The sequence below is a fragment of the Myotis nattereri genome, assembly GCF_964212035.1.
Source record: "Myotis nattereri genome assembly, chromosome: 8".
In the NCBI taxonomy this organism is placed as follows: domain Eukaryota; kingdom Metazoa; phylum Chordata; class Mammalia; order Chiroptera; family Vespertilionidae; genus Myotis; species Myotis nattereri.
The window spans coordinates 4,047,605-4,065,728 of record NC_138083.1 but is presented as its reverse complement, the minus strand read 5'-3'; the positions used below and the strand labels follow the sequence as shown (position 1 = coordinate 4,065,728).

General features: G+C 62.2%; 1 protein-coding gene across 1 annotated transcript in view; it reads left to right on the top strand.

Annotated features, from left to right (window-relative positions):
* CDH4 (cadherin 4) overlaps positions 1 to 18,124 on the top strand; it is a gene marked incomplete at its 5' end in the record, with an annotated part of 111,444 nt that overhangs the window by 76,029 nt on the left and 17,291 nt on the right. The window contains 5 exons of the mRNA XM_081097674.1: positions 336 to 508; positions 12,679 to 12,873; positions 13,340 to 13,514; positions 15,124 to 15,203; positions 17,308 to 17,493. Coding sequence (XP_080953800.1) covers positions 336 to 508; positions 12,679 to 12,873; positions 13,340 to 13,514; positions 15,124 to 15,203; positions 17,308 to 17,493 — 809 coding nt within the window. The remainder of the gene's footprint in view (positions 1 to 335; positions 509 to 12,678; positions 12,874 to 13,339; positions 13,515 to 15,123; positions 15,204 to 17,307; positions 17,494 to 18,124) is intronic.

Sequence of the window (18,124 nt, the reverse complement as noted above, 5' to 3'; positions counted from 1 at the left end):
CCGTGGTCCCAGTGCCTCGGAGAGCACCAACTCGGGCCCCACATGCTGCCCCCCATGCCCTTCTTGATTCTCTCAGACCCCGGTGCTCCCCCATGGCGAGGGGAGGCAGTCCGAGCAGCTGGCCTCAGAGGACCGAGCGCGGGAGAGACCCTTCAGTGGTTCCACCAGGGCAGTGCCCCCTCTGATGATTGGCAGCCCAGGGGGTGAGGAACAGTGTGCCTCACACCCAGGCTCCAGAGGATCTACAATCAACCAGTGATGTCTGTCCTGAGTGAGCAGGTGTGGCAGCGGCCCTTATGCAAACCTTTGCCTCTGAGCAGCTCTCTCTGTTCCAGGCACCTACGTGATGACAGTCACGGCCAATGATGCCGACGACAGCACCACGGCTAACGGGATGGTGCGGTACCGGATCCTGACCCAGACCCCACAGAGCCCGTCCCAGAACATGTTCACCATCAACAGCGAGACGGGGGACATTGTGACCGTGGCCGCCGGCCTGGACCGAGAGGTGAGGTGGGCGCCGTGGCCTGGGGAGAGACTGACTCAGCTCTGGTTGTGTCCCCTGAGCCCCCTGCTCCATAGCGGACATCAGAGCTCCAGTGTGACCTCTCCAGTGGGACACAGTCCAGAGACACCGGGATGCTGGCCCAGGGTGCCTGTCCTGGGTGCCTGGGACAGACCCAGGATGGGTGTCCTGCTGGCGCGTGTGGTTTGGATGGCAGTGGGGACCCCAAGTGCCGTGAGCCTAGACCTCAGACTCGGCAAACCGGCCGGTTCTTGTCTTAGCACGTTGTCACCCCCGTGCCTGTCAAATCAGCACCTGTCACATCAGTGGAAGTGCCAGGTTGTGGCGTGGAGAGTGCCACCGCCCCTGCCCTGGGAAGTGCCGGGAGGTCAGGCAGCCACAGGGAAGGTCGTTGTGCCGCCTGGTGGCTCAGCAGGAGGCATGGGCACCCAGAGGCTGCCTCCAGACCAGGCGCCTGCCTCAGTGCAGTGGGCGCAGCCTCGCCCGCCTCCTGGGCTCCGCCGGGATGGGCAGAGGCCCTGCGGCCTGGCCAGGACTGGCAAGGACGGTGTGGGTGGGGCTTCATGGGGGAGGTGGGCTGGGGCCTGGGCTCAGGGGGCCTCTGCCAGTCCGGGCACCTCCATCTCGTGCCTGGAGGCCCCACCACCCTCCGGGTGGCCACCAGGTGCCTGCCCTGCCCCGTGAGGCCTGCAGGAGCCGGTCAGGAGCCCAGCCTGGCTTCTGGAAGCCTGTTGTCATTAGCGGGGAGGGGGGAAACTGGGGAAGGGGTGTCCTGTGATCTGACACAGTGAGGTCCACCCACATACTAAGCCAGGGGTCCTCAAACTACAGCCCGCGGGCCACATGCAAATACAAATCTTGTATTTGTTCCCGTTTTGTTTTTTTACTTCAAAATAAGATATGTGCAGTGTGCAGAGGAATTTGTTCGTAGGTTTTTTTTAAACTATAGTCCAGCCCTCCAACGGTCTGAGGGACAGTGAACTGGCCCCGTTTAAAAAGTTTGAGGACCCCTGCACTAAGCAAACCAAACACTGTGCCCACACTCCCCCACTCAGGGCAGCCTGCCTGCCCTGGGGAGAGGCTAGAGCAACACCCCTTTCTCCAGCTGTCACCTGGCCCGGGGCTTTCACTCCCTAGGGGAGAGCACCTGTGGTCTGAAGGGGCTGTGCATGCACGTCCTGGGTCACTCACCCTCCAGGAAGTGCAGGCCCTGCTCCGTGGAAACTCTTCCCAGTATGGGCAGGGGGAGGTGGGGGGAGGGGGACAGGGGGAGATGGGGAGTGAGGGGGCAGGGGGAGATGGGGAGTGAGGGGGCAGGGGGAAATGGGGGGAGGGGGGCAGGGGGAGATGGGGGAGGGGGACAGGGGGAGATGGGGGTCAGGCACAGGTTCTCTCTCACCCTCCAGAGTCCGGGCTGTACCCCCCTTGCCCTCGGTGTCTCCCCCCTCCCCCCACCCCCACATTCTGCTCACTGCTCTCAGCAGACCTCTCTCTCCCCTCTAGGCAAGAGGGGCAGGAGCTCAAGTTCAGGGCTCATTGACTTGCACGCAGGCAGATCCCGCCCCCGCCTGCGTGGAGGAGCCTGGCCCTCCGTGGCCAGCACTGGAGAGCTCTGTTCATATCTGATGAGTGTGCGCTTGAGACACGGCAGCCGAGGGGCAGCCGAGAACCTCCGGCGAGCCCAGCGTCCGGCACGCAGTTGTCACCTGCTCCCTGAGATGAGAAGCAGCTCCCAGGCGGCCCTGCGGGAGCTGGGCAGGCGGTGTGGGCCCCAGAAGGAGGCGCTCCCGGAGTCTATCTGGCGCCGGAAGGGGACCAGCCAGAGCACCTGTGGGGGCTGCAGACGGGGGCACTCCCAAACTCAGGGCCTCGGAGGAGCTGCTGGTCCACAGCATGAGCCCGCGGGACACCGTGCCTCAGTTTCCCCAGACTGGGTTGGAGGCGATGAGGGGGCCGTTGCTGGTTTTAATTTATTTGTGAATGAACAGGCACGTGTTGGAGGGAGCGGGAGACAGAGGACAGTGACGGGGCCTTCCGCCCACGTGAGCGAGCGTCTCCAGCTCCTGTCTCCACTCCTTTAGCCAGTGGGTGCCAGGGACCGCTGTGGGCCGGGTGCCAGGGACCGCTGTGGGCCGGGTGCCAGGGACCGCTGTGGGCCAGGCGCCGCGCGGTGAGTCGTGGATGAATCATCCATCCATTGGCCCGGGCAGCAGCGTCCCCCGGTGGAGGAAGGACCTGACACTGCGCCAGTCAGCAGGTGCCCCCCCCCACCACCCGCGTCCCCACCTTCCCAGGGAGGCTCCGTGCCAGCTGGAGTGGCCATGCCGGCCCCGCCCGATTCCACACGGGCGTCCATCAGAGCCGAGCTTCGGCAAACCACCACGTTCAGTGTGAGCATGTGGCAAGCAAGCGTGGCTGGTCCCTGCTTTTATCTGCTCTGCCTGGCACCACTGCCCACCCGGAGGCAGCCGGCGGTCTGGGCCCGGGACGGGGCCAGGCAGGTGGAGTTGGCCATCCGCCAAGGCGCCTCTCTGAGAAGCCTGGCTTGCTCCGCGCCTCCCCCTCCGTGCCCCGGGGGACACCGGCAGAGGGGAAGCTAGATGGTGCCTACGGGCGACAAGGTCCCTGAGAGCCGGCTCTGCTGACCAGGGAGATGGGCAGGCAGGGGCACGGCAGGCAGGCCCTCCAGACATCAGGGCTGATCCTATGGCCGGCCCAGCTGTCACCCAAGACAGGATCCTGCCCTCGCCTGGAGCTGTTTGCCGGCAGCTACCGAAGGAGCCCTCCTGGAAAATGACCCTGGGCGAGCTGCAGAGGGCCGGCCTCGGAGGTGCGGCTGGCGCCTGGGCTGGCAGTGCCTGGCTGCGGTGGCTCGGGGAGCCTCAGCTTCCCGCCAGGAAGGGCTGGTGTGGGCAGTTTCTCCCAAGACCCGCTCACGGGCTGTGGCTGCACGACCGACGGGCCAGGGCGCTTCCTCCTCTGTGGGAGCACCGACCCCGCGTAGCAGCCCTCTGCGGGCACCGAGTGGCTCCCTGCTGGGCAGAGGGGCGTCCAGGAAGGGCAGAGCCCACCCCTCCTGCCACGCGTCTGGTAGCAGAGCCTGTGAGGGCAGCACTTCCGCTGACTGAAATGTCGGCAGCGGCTTGGACGACACGCACGCCGTTCCAGTCTCTTGTGCAGAGGGAGGTGCCCTCTGGGAGCCCGTTCATCCGCCCGGCTCGCTAATGAGGGTCCGGGCCTGCGAAGATGGGGTGTGGCGGGCGGGTTCCACTCACGCTGAGGGTAGCTTTGCTCTGATGGCCCAGCGGTGTGAGGCGCACGGAGCCCCGCAGCCCAGGCCACTTCCTGGCTGTGGGTGGAGTCCATCCCACCTGACGACCTCCGCCCGACCTCTGTCCTAGTGTGTGTGCGCGCGCGCGCGTGTGTGCGCGCGTGTGTGTGTGTGTGTGCGTGCGTGTGTGCGTGCGCAGTGTGTGCGTGTACGTGTGTCCATGTGTGTGTGCGTGCGCCGTGTGTGCGTGTGTCCATGTGTGTGTGCATGTGTGTGTGCGTGCGTGTGTGCGTGAGCAGTGTGTGCGTGTGCGTGTGTCCATGTGTGTGTGCGTGCGCCGTGTGTGCGTGTGTCCATGTGTGTGTGCATGTGTGTGTGTGTGTGCGCGCGCAGTGTGTGTGTCCGTGTGTGTGTCCGTGTGTGTGTGCGTGTGTGTGTGAGTGTGTGTGTGTGTGCGCGCGCAGTGTGTGTGTCCGTGTGTGTGCGCATGTGTGTGTGTGCGCGTGTGTGTGTCCGTGTGTGTGCGTGTGTGTGTGCGTGTGTGTGTGTGCGTGCGTGTGTGTGTGTGCGCGCGTGGACCCCATCTTCATCGACCTGAAACTCCCTCCCAAACTAGGGGGCCGATGGATTCTCTCAGGGTCCCTGGGTTTCCTGATGTGTTTTCCAGACGGTCCAGCCTACGTCTTCATGAGAGGAGGCGGCCGGGGGCCTGACACAGCTCTGCCCGGGGCTGCTGGGCATCGCGCGGACGCAGTGACCGGCACGCGGTGCAGACCCAGGAGGCGTTCTTAGGTGACAAGGCCACGTGGCCCTTTGCTCTGTGAGCCGCGTCGTGACGGCCACGCAGGACATTCTGACAGCGTCTTCCCCAGACGCGACTCCGTGAGCCCTGCGCGGGCACGGCACCGTCCGCGGGAGGCGGGCCAGCGTTCCTCGGAGGCCGAGCTGTGACGCATTTTTGCGGGTCCCGCTCTCAGACCCAAGCGCAGTGCTGTGGTCTCAGAGAGGAAAGTTAACAGTTAAGACAACTTTGCCACCAGCAACCTCATTTGCATATTCATCCCTGGAGTCTTGCTTGTCCCCAAAATAGAGCAGAGGAAGGAGAAACTGAGCCAAGCACTGGCATCACTTCCCTGCCGCCTGCAGGGTGTCCGGGCACAAGGGGCCTCGCTGGCGTGGGGGCGTGGGGACTCTGGCTGGCGCCCGCACCGGACGCAGAGGCCTGTCCACGCAGGCGTGCGGGCGCCTCTCTGGGAAGCCTCGGGGCCACGCTCTTGGCCACACCAGGGCGCTGAGCCATGCAGCGGGGCGTCCCCGACAGCGCAGCTGCCTTCCAGCCACCCCTGCTGGGCTTCTCCTCATCCCAGAAGCAGCACATTGAGGCAGGACAGGCGGAGAAGCCCAGAGGCAACGAGGGCCTCTCCCTCCCCCCTCCCCCCTCCCCCCCAGCACAGCAGGCCCGTCCCGCCCAGGCTTCCCGCTGGCACACGTGCAGCCAGGCGCTTGCGCCCGTCACAACGTCACAACCGCCCGGCTGCTGCTTTCCCGTCGCGGGAGCGGGTGACTCCGACAGCTCCCTCTGCGGGCCTTCCCCTGTCCTCCGTCCTTTGGCATGTGAGTCCCAGAGCCGGCCCGGGGACGACGGGAGCGGGGACAGGTCGGAGGTCCGGGAGGCTGTGCAGGGAGGGGCGCGGGGCAGTCACGCAATCAGGGTCAGGGGACCAGGATGGCGTTTTTATTGTTCGCTGCATCTACGACTCCAAGTTCTGTGTGAAACACTTATTTCACAAGCTGCTTTTAAAAAGTCACCGGTAAACCCAACTTACCGCTTTCTTACTTGGAATTTCTGTTTTATTGAAAGAGCTCTTGAAGCCTGGTTGAGGCCGAGGCCACATCAAAGGACAGTGTGAGTGCGACAGCCACTCTGCACACGACCACTCCCAGGAGCGGAGCTGATGATGCACGTGTGCACACGTGTGTGTTTGTATACACGTGTGTGCACACATGTGGGTGCATTGCCTTTGTGCGTGTACAAGCCATGTCTCCCGAAGGTGTGCAGGCAGGGTGCTCATTGGGCTGGCGGTGCTGAGGAGGTCCGGTGGGTGTCACCCACAGTGGGATCTCTGGGGGTGAGGGGACTCCCCTTCCTGGCTCCGCGCGGCCCGTGCCTGAGCTCACAGTGCCATGCGCCCGCGACAGGCGCCCAGAGCGCCGAAGGAGGAGCGGGCCTGTGCCTCTATGTGCAGCACAAGCCAGGGTCTCAGCCAGAATCCAGAGTCCCAGACCCCGCGGCCCCGGAGGGATGGAGGGAAGGGAGACCTCAAAGAGCCCTGGGCTCGGGTCTGGAAGGTTCTCCCCTTGCTGCCAGCCCTCAGACCTCAGCCGCCCCCAAGGCGAGCCCGCGTGGCCCTGCGGCCTGGCCTGGCTGGACCGGCCTTCGCTCCCTGTGAGGACGGAGGGGTTTTCTGCAGCGGGACCTCCAAGGCCAGTGCAGGACAGGGACACGCACGCCCTGGCCACAGGGGCCGTTCGGTAGCCACTAGTGGGCATCAGCGACTACCCAGTGAAACTCGCTTCCCCGCGCACTTGACTCTCCCGTGAAACCGGAACCCTGCCCTGGCTCCCGGCCTGTCATCCCCCGGGGACCTCCGGCCCCCGCGCTGCGCCCTGGCCACCTGGCTGCCTCTGGTCCTGCCAAGGAGACCCTCATGCTGTGCTCCCCGGCCGGGCTCCACGGCGCCCTCCTGCTCCGTGGCCCCAGGCTCTCCTGAGCCCTCGGGAGCCCGCCCCGCCTCCGGCGCCTGCCAGAGTGTGTGCTCCGAGGGCCAGGTGCTTCTAGAGCAGCGGTTCTCAACCTGGGGGTCGCGGCCCCTTTGGCGGTCGAACGACCCTTTCACAGGGGTCGCCTAAGACCATCCTGTATATCAGATATTTACATGACGATTCCTAACAGTAGCAACATTACAGTGATGAAGTAGCAACGAACATAATGTTATGGTTGGGTTCCAGCATGAGGAACTGTATTTAAAGGGCCAGAAGGTGGAGAACCACTGGTCGAGAGGAAACTCAGCTGGCCTTTCTCCTGGGTCTCCCAGGGAGCGTTCTCATCACTGAGGTTTGCAGTCCACGCGTCTGGCGGTCAGCATGGTGGGCAGTGTGTGTAAATGCCTCGCGCTGGGCTGCACGAGGGACCCGGCCCCCCACCCTCCTCCTCCCTCAGACGCAGCCAGAAGCACACAGGGACCTGGCTTTGGGAGCCCTGAGCATCCTGGTCCCAACCTCTCTGGGGCTTCCAGGCGCCGTCTCCCTGACAGCCACCACTCACCGGCTCCCAGGAAGAAAGAAGCCCTCGCAGGAGAACCACATGCCCCTTAAAGGAAAATTAAAGTGTAAAATAAAAGGCCCTGTCTCTGCTGCTGGTTCCCGGTGTGAGCCTCCGCCCCGGGGGACGGAGCCGGCAAAGTCACCCCAGAGCCCGTCACAAGCCATTCGCCGGTCACTGCTGTCCAGGCCCCTCGCGGGCACGCCGGCTGCAGGCGACCTTTTCCCACCTCTGCTGCTCCTGGGCCCTGCATCCATCGGTGGGCAGGGGCCTGGGGCGGGGTGAGCTGGTGCTGCCCCCGGGCTTGCGTTCGTTCTGTGGCTGAATCATGTCCTGCCATGGGCCAGACCAGGTCTGGTGGCTCGCTCAGCTGTCGGTGACGTGGGATTCTTGCCACTGTAGCTGCTGGGACTGGTGCTGCTGGAACCCAGGCACCATGTTGGTCTGAACTCCGGTGTCCCGTTCTCACGGGTGTGTGCCCAGCAGTGGAGTGGCCGGGCAACGGGTGGCGTGTGACTGGGGATGCAGCGTCTCGATGCACCGCATGGACGAGGACAGAGCCTGTGGCTTCCCGTCTGCAGTGTGCAGCCTGCAGGTCCTCCAGTCGCATTCCTGGGCACCGAGCAGACCCCAGGACTGAGCAGTGGGAGCAGGAGACACAGGCCGGACCAGCCCTGGGCGCCGGCTCAGCCTCAGGGGACAGGGGTCCCAGCAGGGCACTGGCCCAGGAGGGAACACGGCCTTGGGGCGGGGCTGCCAAGAGGATCTGCAAGTTGGAGGTGGAGGGCGGCTCCCAGCCTTCTACTCGCAGCACAGCCAGGAACAGCGGCTGAGCCGCCCAAGCAGCGCTGGTCCCCCTCGGGCCAGAGCGTGGGGTTGATACGGGCCAGTGTGCGTTGGCGGCAGCCCTGGCACCCCGCATGGGAAGCGGGAGGGGAAGGCACACAGGAGCCTACGTGCTGTTCTAGGGCCGTGGTCGGCAAACCATGGCTCGCGAGCCACATGCGGCTCTTTGGCCTCTCGAGTGTGGCTCGTCCACAAAATACCATGTGCGGGCGCGCATGTACAGTGCGATTGAAACTTCGTGGCCCACGTGCAGAAGTCGGTATTTTGTGGAAGAGCCACGCTCAAGGGGCCAAAGAGCCACATGTGGCTCACGAGCCGCAGTTTGCCGACCACTGGGCAGTGGCTGCATTATTGATGGATGTCGTGCAAAATTTAAATGCTGAGCTAGGAGAGGCAGTGAAATCGCAGGGATGGCCACTTCCAGTTTCTTCCTTCTTCTTGAACTTGAAAGCAGCCAAGTCCTGCGCCAGGGCGGGCGTGGGGCAGGCTCGCGGGCAGGCCAGTGGAGGACTGGGCCGCAAACACGGCCGGAGCTGCCCTCGCTTCGCAGGCTCACTCACGCAGCTGCAGGGGAAGGACTCACGCGGCTGCAGGGGAAGGATGCCCAGCCCGTGAGCCCGAGAAGCCAAGCCCTGCCTACGGCTTTTCAATCCAGGCTTCGAAACCCCCAACCACGCCGCCCCATCCCCTGAGTGAAGGTGGGACAAGTATGGCAGAGGTGGCCGTGCGCAGAGACGCCAGGACGCCCACCTTCCCCGGCATGCGCCCGGGCCTGCCTCTGAGCACCACTCCTGAAAGGGATTTGGTGGAAGAGAACGGCGATCACCACTGCGTCTGAAAAGCACACTTTCTAATCTAAACCAAAAGCCACGCGAAGGAGCCTGTGTCGCCACCCCCGCCTCCCGCACTCTCAGGAGGGGCTGAGGCACCGAGTTCTGCGGGGGCGGGGGGCGGGGGGGGGGCGGTCTCCAGCATTTCCTCCTGCCGACTGCATTTGCTTGGTGCCCGCACTCAGGCCAGGAAAGACACCCACCGGCTGTCGAAAGCCAGACCAGCGCGCCCTCTAGTGGCAGCCAGCTGCACACACCGGCTACCCACCAAGGGTACACGTGGGTACATACACCCACCCGTACGCGTACCTGTGCCATGTCTCTGAGACTGTTTCTCTGCAGGGTCTCTGAGGCAGGGCCTGGATGGTCCATGGGGAGGTTGTGATCCGCTGACTTGCAGAAGCCCCTCATGCAGCAGTCACAGGACTAGGGGCTAACACTTTCTTCCTCTCTCTGGGCTAAATCCCTCCCTTCGCTGTCGGCCTCTGCCCTCCTGCTTTCCGCTCTGGCCCCTTGTGGTAGCAGCTGGTCCTGAGGGCGAGGTAGGGGTGTGAGGGTTGAGGGTTCGAGTGGCCAGCCCTGGTCTCCTTCCCTCCGCCAGGCGGTCAGACAGGCCGAGCCGGACCGGGGGCCATGCTCGCCGGGCCGGCCCTTGCAGTCTTGCTGACAGTGACAGGCAGCCTCAGAGGTGGCGTCTGGTGTGGAAGGGCCTGCCCGGCCTCCTGCCCTGAAGCTGCTGTGTCCTTGCAGCTGAGTCTCCCCGCCCGTCCTGGGAGGGAGGGGGGCAGATTTGTAAAGAACGAGAGAGGCTCGGTGAGAAACTGAAGGGAGGCTGCCTGCGGCTTTGTCGGAGAAGCTGATTTCCCTCCGCACGTTTCCTCGGGGAGGGCACTGGAGTCACCGAGGCCCAGTCCATGGGGTCGTTGGCAGCTGTGGGCGAGATACAGATGAGAGGTGGCTCCTGGGCAGGACCCGGGCCCCTCCCCACGGGCCTGTGGGACTGGGGTTCGCATTCGGTCTGCCAGCCTCCCCACTAGCCAGGCCCCGTTCCCAGCCTGTCCCTGCAGTGTCCTGGCTGAGGCAGGGCCCTGAGCAGGCCAGCAGCGCCCTCTGCTGGACAGGAAAACGAAGCGCGTTCCTTCTGGGACCTGGAGGCACAGCAGCCCAGGACCAGGGACAGTGGCTGGGCCACACCCTGACGTCAGGGGCCTGGTGGGTTTCTGCGTGTGCATTTGTACAGCAACGGCAGCTCCAGCCTGCTGTCCACCCACACACGCATGCTAGGGGCCCAGAGGCGTTTGGCTGTTATCAGGGTCGCGAAGGAAGAATGCACGAGGCCACAGCGGTGAGGGATTATACATTTATTAGGTCATCTGGAGACAGATGGGCTGAGCCCCAAAATGGCACCAGCACACAGGTGTCCGTGTCCGTGTCCAGAGACGGCGGGGGAGGGGGAGGCAGAGGTTTTAAAGGACTCCAGGTGGCTTTTTCTGGGCAGAGAATTCTCTGGGCGGGTCTGGGTCCTGGGAAGGTCCAGAGGGGAGAGATAATGGTCTTAGCAAGTGGAATGTGGTCTTAGCAAAAGGGAATGTCCGTTGTGAAGTGGCCTAAGGTCAGTTCCCAGGGGAGGGGCACTGATTCAGCTATCTGATCAGACCTAACAGCTGTGTGGGCAACGTTGGTGCCATAACGAAGTCCTGAGAGCAGTGGCTGGCATCAGCTCCTGGTGGCAATGAGGTCACATCAGCGTGCCCTGCTCACTGCCTCAGTGGCTGGTGTGGCCACCAGTGGAGTCTCCGACTGGAACATGGAGGTCAGTGAGGGCCGGGGCGCGGGGCTCGTCTGGCCGGCTGGTGGGCCTGGCTCCTGCCTCATGGGCCGCAGCCCCTACCCCCCCCCCCCAGCACCTCGCTGGGCCTGTGGAGGAGCCTGACTTTGTGCTGAGGCCTGGCTTCCTGGCACCTGCCTCCTTGGTTGTGAGGGGGTGGGGACCAGCGTTAGCACCCGGCCCAGCACGCTATCCCTGGCTTTGCAGGCTATGTGACCTCTGTCTCAGCCACTCAGCTCAGCTGTTGTCATTGCAAAAGCAGCCACAGGGAATGCCTAAATGAATGGAAGGGGCCGTGCACTAATAAAACTTTATTTCTACAAGTCAGCAACGGTTGGCCCATTGAACACATGGAATCCTGTGACTCATCTCAAAGCCCCCTCAGTGCCTCCCAACTGTCCACAAGTGCCCAGACACAGGGATCGGTGGACTGGCCTCCATTCCTCAGAATCTCTGCTGTCATCACGGTCATTTGGGAACATTCAGGGCACGTTCACTGGGCACCTACCGTATGATAGGCACCACACTTGACCCTGGGGACACGGTGGTCAATAGGACAGCCATGGCCTCCAGAGCTCAGTTTGGTGAGGGTCACAGACAACGATCAAATGACAGCATGATAACTGTGAAGTCAGAACTGTGCCACACGCCATGCTGGGGCCTGGCTTGGGAGCGTCAGAATTCCTGAGAAAGGGGGGTTTGAGCAAAGATCTGAAAGAAAAGTTGGCATTGCCTAGGGGAGAATAAGAGTTCCAGAGGGAGGAGCACGTGCGAAGGCCAGGCTGGGTCAGCATAAGGAGCTGAGGGAGGTTTATGGGAGGTGAGGGGAGCCTGATTCAGATGAGGCCTGAGAGGCAGTCAGCAGCCAGGCACGCAGCCTCGGGGCCACAGGAAGGACATGGGTGTGAGCCAGTGAGCGCTGCTGCATAACAGAACATCTCAAAGCTCAGCAACCAAAACAATGTCCATTGGTTTCTATTTACTTAACTCTCAATTCCACAGATTCTCAATTTGGACTGGGCTCATCCGGAAAACTCTGGCCTTGGCTGGGCTCATCCATGCATCTGTCACTAGCCTCTGGGAGGAAGGGAGAAAGGGACAGAGAGATGAAGGGAGAGAATGATAGAAGGAAGGTGGATGGATAATGGATGGATGGATGGATTGATGGATGGTGGATGGATGAGTAGAAAGATAAGTGGATGGCCCTAGCCAGTTTTGCTCAGTGGATAGAGCATTGGCTTGTAGACTGAAAGGTCCCGGGTTTGAATTCTGGTCAAGGGCATATACCTCGGTTACAGGCTCGATGCCCGGCCTTGGTCAGGGCATGTGCGGGAGGCAACCAATTGATGTCTCTCACATTGATGTTTCTCTCTCTCTCTCTTTCTCTCCCTTCTACTTTCTCTTAAAAAAAAAATCAATGCAAAAATATCCTCTGGTGAAGATTAAAAAACAGAGCAAACAAAAAAGAAAGATAAGGGGATGGATGGATGGATGGATGGGTGGGTGGGTGGGTGGTGGATGGATGGATGGATGAGTGGATGGATGGATGGATGGTGGGTAGATGGTGGGTGGATGGATGGGTGGATGGATGAATGATTGGAAAGATAAGTGGATGGGTGCATGGTGGATGGATGGGTGGGTTGATGGATTGATGAGTAAAAAGGTAAGTGGATGGATGGATGGGGGGGTAGGGGGTGGATGAGTGGAAAGATAAGTGGATGAATGGATAGAGAGAGGAGGGATGGATGGAAAGAGAGACAGTCTGGTAAGCATCTGCTCTTTATAATGAGTTCTTTATGGAACCAGTTTTTGGAGCCTGAGCCCACTTCACTGAATAGGATGGCTGGGAGCCAGCCTTTTTCCTTAACCTTGTGGAGGAGTAGGACTTGAGATAGTTTATCACTTGGAAGACGTTTCCTAAGGTCCCTTTCTGCCTCGGGCCCCCGAATCCTTCCTCCCCGAACGGTGCCAGTGAGATGTGGGCTGCGGTCCCCGCAGAGAGCTGCCACCAAGCCTCGCCTGTCACCTCAGAAGCTCCTGTGGTCTCTGGCTCAGAACAGGGACATAGAAAGGCCACTTCTGCTGCCCAGGGGTGTCCGCACCAGTGGCCTCGGCGAGCGCCAGGCGGACACGGCCAGGTGCCTGATGGAACTCACGCTTTCCATCAAGTTTTGCCCGCCTGTTGAAGCTCACCCCTGCATGCGCCTGGATGCTCAGCGCTCCTCTGGACTCCGTTCAGACAGTGCGCTTGTATCGACGCATCTGCAAAGAGCGGAGAGGGCTTGTCTCTTGTTTGAACGTCAACCCGCAGCTGAGCTGGACACTGAAAATGCTACAGGCACGAGTCCTTCCAGACACGGTCTGGGAGTGGCGCTCTCTTTGCAAACTGCCCGTCCCTGGCTTTGCAAACCCAGTGCAGTACCCAGTGGCCCCCCTCAATCTTGGCACCAATTATGATCTGTACTTATAACGGCCAGAGCCACTGAGATGGCGTGCAGCCGGCTCTCGTGCCGCGCGGTTTCCCACAGAACATCCGTCCACCAGGTCTTGCGCTGAGAGTGTGGGGAGAGCCATGCGGCCAGCGTGCCTCGCGCCGGCCTGAGGCCCAGCTGCTGCGAGCTCTGCCTAAGGGCACGCTCCTTTGATGAGACGTATAAGCAGCCTGTAAACTAAAACCCAACTGACACCCTGCTCTTCCCCACCTCGTTCCTTCTAGAAAGTTCAGCAGTACATAGTCATTGTTCAGGCCACAGACATGGAGGGAAACCTCAACTACGGCCTCTCGAACACAGCCACGGCCATCATCGCGGTGACAGACGTGAATGACAACCCGCCAGAATTCATCGCGAGCACGGTGAGTACCGGGGGCCCCGGGGACGTGACCATGCAAGGTAATTCGCTGACCCTTGGCATTTCTTCTGTCCTTGCTGCTGCAGACAGGAGGAGACGGACAGCCGGGCGGGGCAGAGGCCTGGACAGGGGAGGCTGATGCAGGTGACACCTCTGGGATCTGAACCCGGGGGGCTGGCCTGCTGGGGGCGGGCTGTGCTCCCGTCTGGCACAGCAACACCCCCTAGGGAGCGAGGGGTGGCACCTTGAGAGGTTCCCAGGACAGAGCGAGCTGGACCCTCGTTCTGAACCCAGAAGAGCTGACCAGTGGTGCTCGGGCCCTGGCGAGGGGCAATGTCTCAGCTGCTCTTGGAGCCTGCGTGTGGCTGTGTGTGCGGTGCACCCGCGGGGCCTGCCAGGTGGGGCCTCGGCCAGAGGCAGGGCAGGTCTCTGCAGGAGGAAGCGGGGTATACGGATAAACTGCCCCGCGCCGCCTTCCCCGTCAGGCACGGCTGGTGGCTGTGACCAGGCCCCGCACCAGGTGGACCTGTGGCTGAGCCCCCTCTGTGGACATTTATTCATTCACTCACTCCCAGAGTGTTACTGGACGTCCAGCTGGGTCTAGAGCCAGCAAGTCACAGAAACAAACTCCCCGCATGTGGGGGACGTCCTAGGGGTGGGGCTGAGCAGCCACAGCCACAAGTCACGAGGCTTCTGTCCTGTCAAACCCTCAATGCTCACTCAGTGCCGGCACATGGAGGCGCCCTTCTGTGCCACGTGGAGGTCTCAGGACCCGGCCTCCGCTCCCTCCCCCTTACCAGCCTCCCCCCTCCCACGGGACCCTTAGGCCACATCCCGGGAAGCTGAGACATGGGGGGAGCGGCTTCCTAGGGGCCATGGGAGAATAACGGCACCCAGGCCCCAAGACCACATCATGGCCTCGCCCTCACCTGGCCCTCTTCCCTCCACCTGCGCTGCCTCTGGCGACGATGCCAGGAACACATGGCTGTCTTCAGGGCACGCCAGGCCCCTGCTGGGGCATGACCTGGGCAGCCCACCTCAGGGGTCTCAACAGCCCAGGGCAGGTGCCAGGTACAAGGACGCCATTTCCAGGGACACAGTCCTGTCCTGGTGCTAGCCTGGTCCAGGTGTCAGGGGGCGGCTCCCCAGGAAACAGCCTCAGGACGGCTGTGGTCACCATGGAGACCAGGGCAGAAAGCAGCCAAGCCAGTGTCCCTGACGTGAGTAAAGGGTGGCTTCCGGGCCTGAGGCCCGTGGTGCTCTGGAGAGTCGGGGCTCAGCGCCCCCTGCTGGTCTCCTCAGCTCGCCCATGGGTTGGGTGCAGAGCACCCAGGGGATGCTGAAGGGAGTACCCCAGGGAGCTGGGTTTTGGCAGGAGACCCGAGAGACCCAACCTGCTCCCCGACTTGGTCCACGCCTGTTTCCATCCACAGTGGGGTTTCGTGCACCAAGGTGCCCTGACGGAGTTTGCAGCCAGCCAGGGCTCGCACGTGATCCCATGGACTCGGGGCTGCAGGCTGGATGGGGAGCCAGTGGGCCCCGCACAAGGCAGACCAGAGCCCTCGCCCACCCTCCCGCCCCAATCTGGCTGATTCCATCTTTTACGTCCTAGTTGGCGGAGCCAAAGCCGGCAGTCCCACCCGCTCCCAGGGCCTCTGGCCTCCTGCTTCGAGTCTGACCGGGTCATGTTCATGGTCCTGAGGTCTGATGGGCGAGACCCACAGATCTCGGTGGGTTTTCAGCAATGTCTGCGCCCACAGAGACACAGAACCTGCCCACCAGCAGCTCCTCCCGCCACCCCCCCAGCATGTGCCTCATGTCCACTGCCGAGGGCTTTGCTGCTGTTCTAGACCGTCATCCAGGGGCACTCACGCAGAACACACCCTTCCTTTCCGTTGGCATCTCCCACCCGAACAACGAACGCTCTGGGTCCCATGGCAATCACTGGGCATCTAGCTTCTTGGGATTGGGTGGCCTGGGGCATGTGGCCCTTGGGTTGGGTGACAGGCAGCCCCAACCCTGGTTTCTCCGCCCCTGGGGTGGGCGGGACTGAGGGCTGGCCACACCCCTCGCAGCAAGGGAGCTCAATCAGGAACAATCAGCAGAAGCCAAGGAGACACGGGGGTTCTGCACGATCTGACTCCTGTTAAATGTTGATTAAACCTTTTCTTCGCTTCACCTGCTCTGCACGTACACCCTGCCCTGGCTGCTTGCTGCCAGCCTGCGCCCCGCTGGCCCGGCCTCTGCATCAGCACTCTCTCAGGGTGAGCCGGGGTCGGCTGCAGGGCCGGGGCCCCCAGGACCCCCTGTTCGCCTCGTCCTGGGTCCTGGAGTGAAGCCTGGACACCCAGCGGACTGGCCCCTGGCCACCTGCCCCGCCAGGCAGGGGTCCACTTCCCTTAGACGTGGGACGGCCACCTCCTTGGCGGGGCTCCTGAACCCCAGCCAGGACCGCCAGCGGCGTGCGGAGGTGGGGCCTCGGTGGGGCTTTCTGTCGCTCAGCTTCTCATCGGTGAGTGGGGACGCTGTCCCTGCCTGCACGCAGGGGGCTGGGTAAAGAGTAAAGTGGTTCTTGTTGCCGTATATTAATAACAATTACTGTTGACAACATGATCCTTCAACCTCGAAGAAAAAAGCTGCTTGGAACTGCGGGCCGATCTGTGTCGAGGTCAGGAAACCTGTCCTTCCTGGAACAAACCTGCTCTGTGAACCCAAAGGCTGGGGAGGGTCTTTCAAGCCATTTTTTGAGCTAAGCGGCCGGGGCGGGGACGGGAGCACTCTCCATGGCTGCCCATTTGCTCTCCAGCAGCCCCACCAGGTGGGCGGGGGATTGCAGAGGGGCCCCGCCAGCACGACCACCTCTCCTGGCCTCCGTTTCCCCATGAGATGTAGAAGGAGGGCGGACAGCAACCAGGGTCCCTCCAGTAAAGAGCCATGATCCCACCAATCTGACTGATTCCGAGCTCAGAAGCCAGCAGAAATCAGCAGTTTTCCTGGACAGAAAACTACAAACATCATAACATCCCAAGGAGCCCCTGGCCTCCTCCCCTGCAGAAGCCACCACAGATGCAGGGACAGTGCTGGCGGGTCCCCAGGCGTCCACAGCCCCTCCGGTTCCTCCACCAGATCCTGGCAGGACGGGCTTCCAGGGCCACGATTTGGGCTCTGGTCCCGCCTGCCAGATCCGGGTCCCAGGCTGGGAGAGCTAGTTAGATGTCCTCCTCAACCCCAGGCCAAGGGCCTGGGGGGCGGGGAGCGAGTGTCCTGTGCCCGAGGGGCAGCTGGGAGGGTCAAGTCCTCCCTGAGACTCATTAGGACCAGCAATGCTTCCGAGCACTCCGGGAAGAAGCAGAGCGCCATCTTGGGGTCACGGTGTCCGCGGGGCGCAGATGCCGAGGGCATCACTCTCGGGCTTCTTGCCTGGCTGAGGGTGCTCCCTGCATCCTGGCTGGGCTTCCTGCTCTCCCCCAAAGCCTGCTGGCCGTGCTGGCTGGGCCCCTGTGCTAACGACCTTCCCCTGGGGCAGGAGAGAGGGCCCGAGATATTAAACTGACAGCTGATGGCTGGGACGTGGGAACGGCCTGAGGGGGACTAGGAGAGAAGCGTGGCGTGCACGCGTGTGCTTCTGTGTGTGTGCACGCAGGTAAGGATGTGATATGTGCAGATGCGAGTGTCCGGCCTTGCTGGGCCTCCCTGGAGGCACCACCAAGAACGTGGGAGGGGCCCAGGGGCCACCCACAGGAACCACGAGTCGGAGAGCAGCTGGCGGAGAATCTCTCCCGACCCCTCCGGGCTGCTGACGGGTTCTGACGCCCCCTTCTCTCCGCTTTGCAGTACGCAGGGGAAGTCCCCGAAAACCGGGTGGAGACCGTGGTTGCAAACCTCACGGTGCTGGACCGAGATCAGCCCAGATCACCAAACTGGAATGCCGTCTACCGCATCATCAGTGGGGACCCCTCAGGGCACTTCACCATCCGCACGGACCCCGTCACCAACGAAGGCATGGTCACCGTGGTGAAGGTGGGTGCTCACCTCGCTTCCTGCCAGGTGCCCCTGGCACGTGCCCCAGGACAAGTTCAACAGAAATGATCTTCACCCCTAACATCCAAGAACAAAGGATGGCACCCAACACGCTGGTGGCAGAGGCAGCCTTCACGGGGACCTGGTCATGTGACCTCCAGGGACTTGGCAGACTGACCCGCCCACCCCCCAGAGTTACTCTCCCAGCCCCTGCCTGAAGGCTAGCTCTTTAGCCTGTCATGGGTGACCTCCACCGAACACGGAAGGTGACCATCCTTGCATTCCTGAGTCGCAGCCACGTGGTCACGGAGGAGGGCTCTGTAATCCGTGGCAGGACTTGCTTTGCTGCCACCTGAGCATTTTCCCTGTATTTTTTGGAGCAGTTTGGGCCAATACTTTTCCTTTCCCATACTGTATATGTATCTAGGCTTTGGTACCAAGATTACAGTCTGCAGGAGTGTGCGGGGTGGGGAGGGCTTGGTTACACAGGCAGCAGGAGGGCACCTGGGGTGAACTCCTGTGTCTGGTCATGGTGGCGGGTATATGACTCTACTGGTCAAAATCCACAAGTGACTCTTGGTGTATGCAAATTTTTTTAAATGTTTTATAGATTTTAGACATAGAGGAAGGG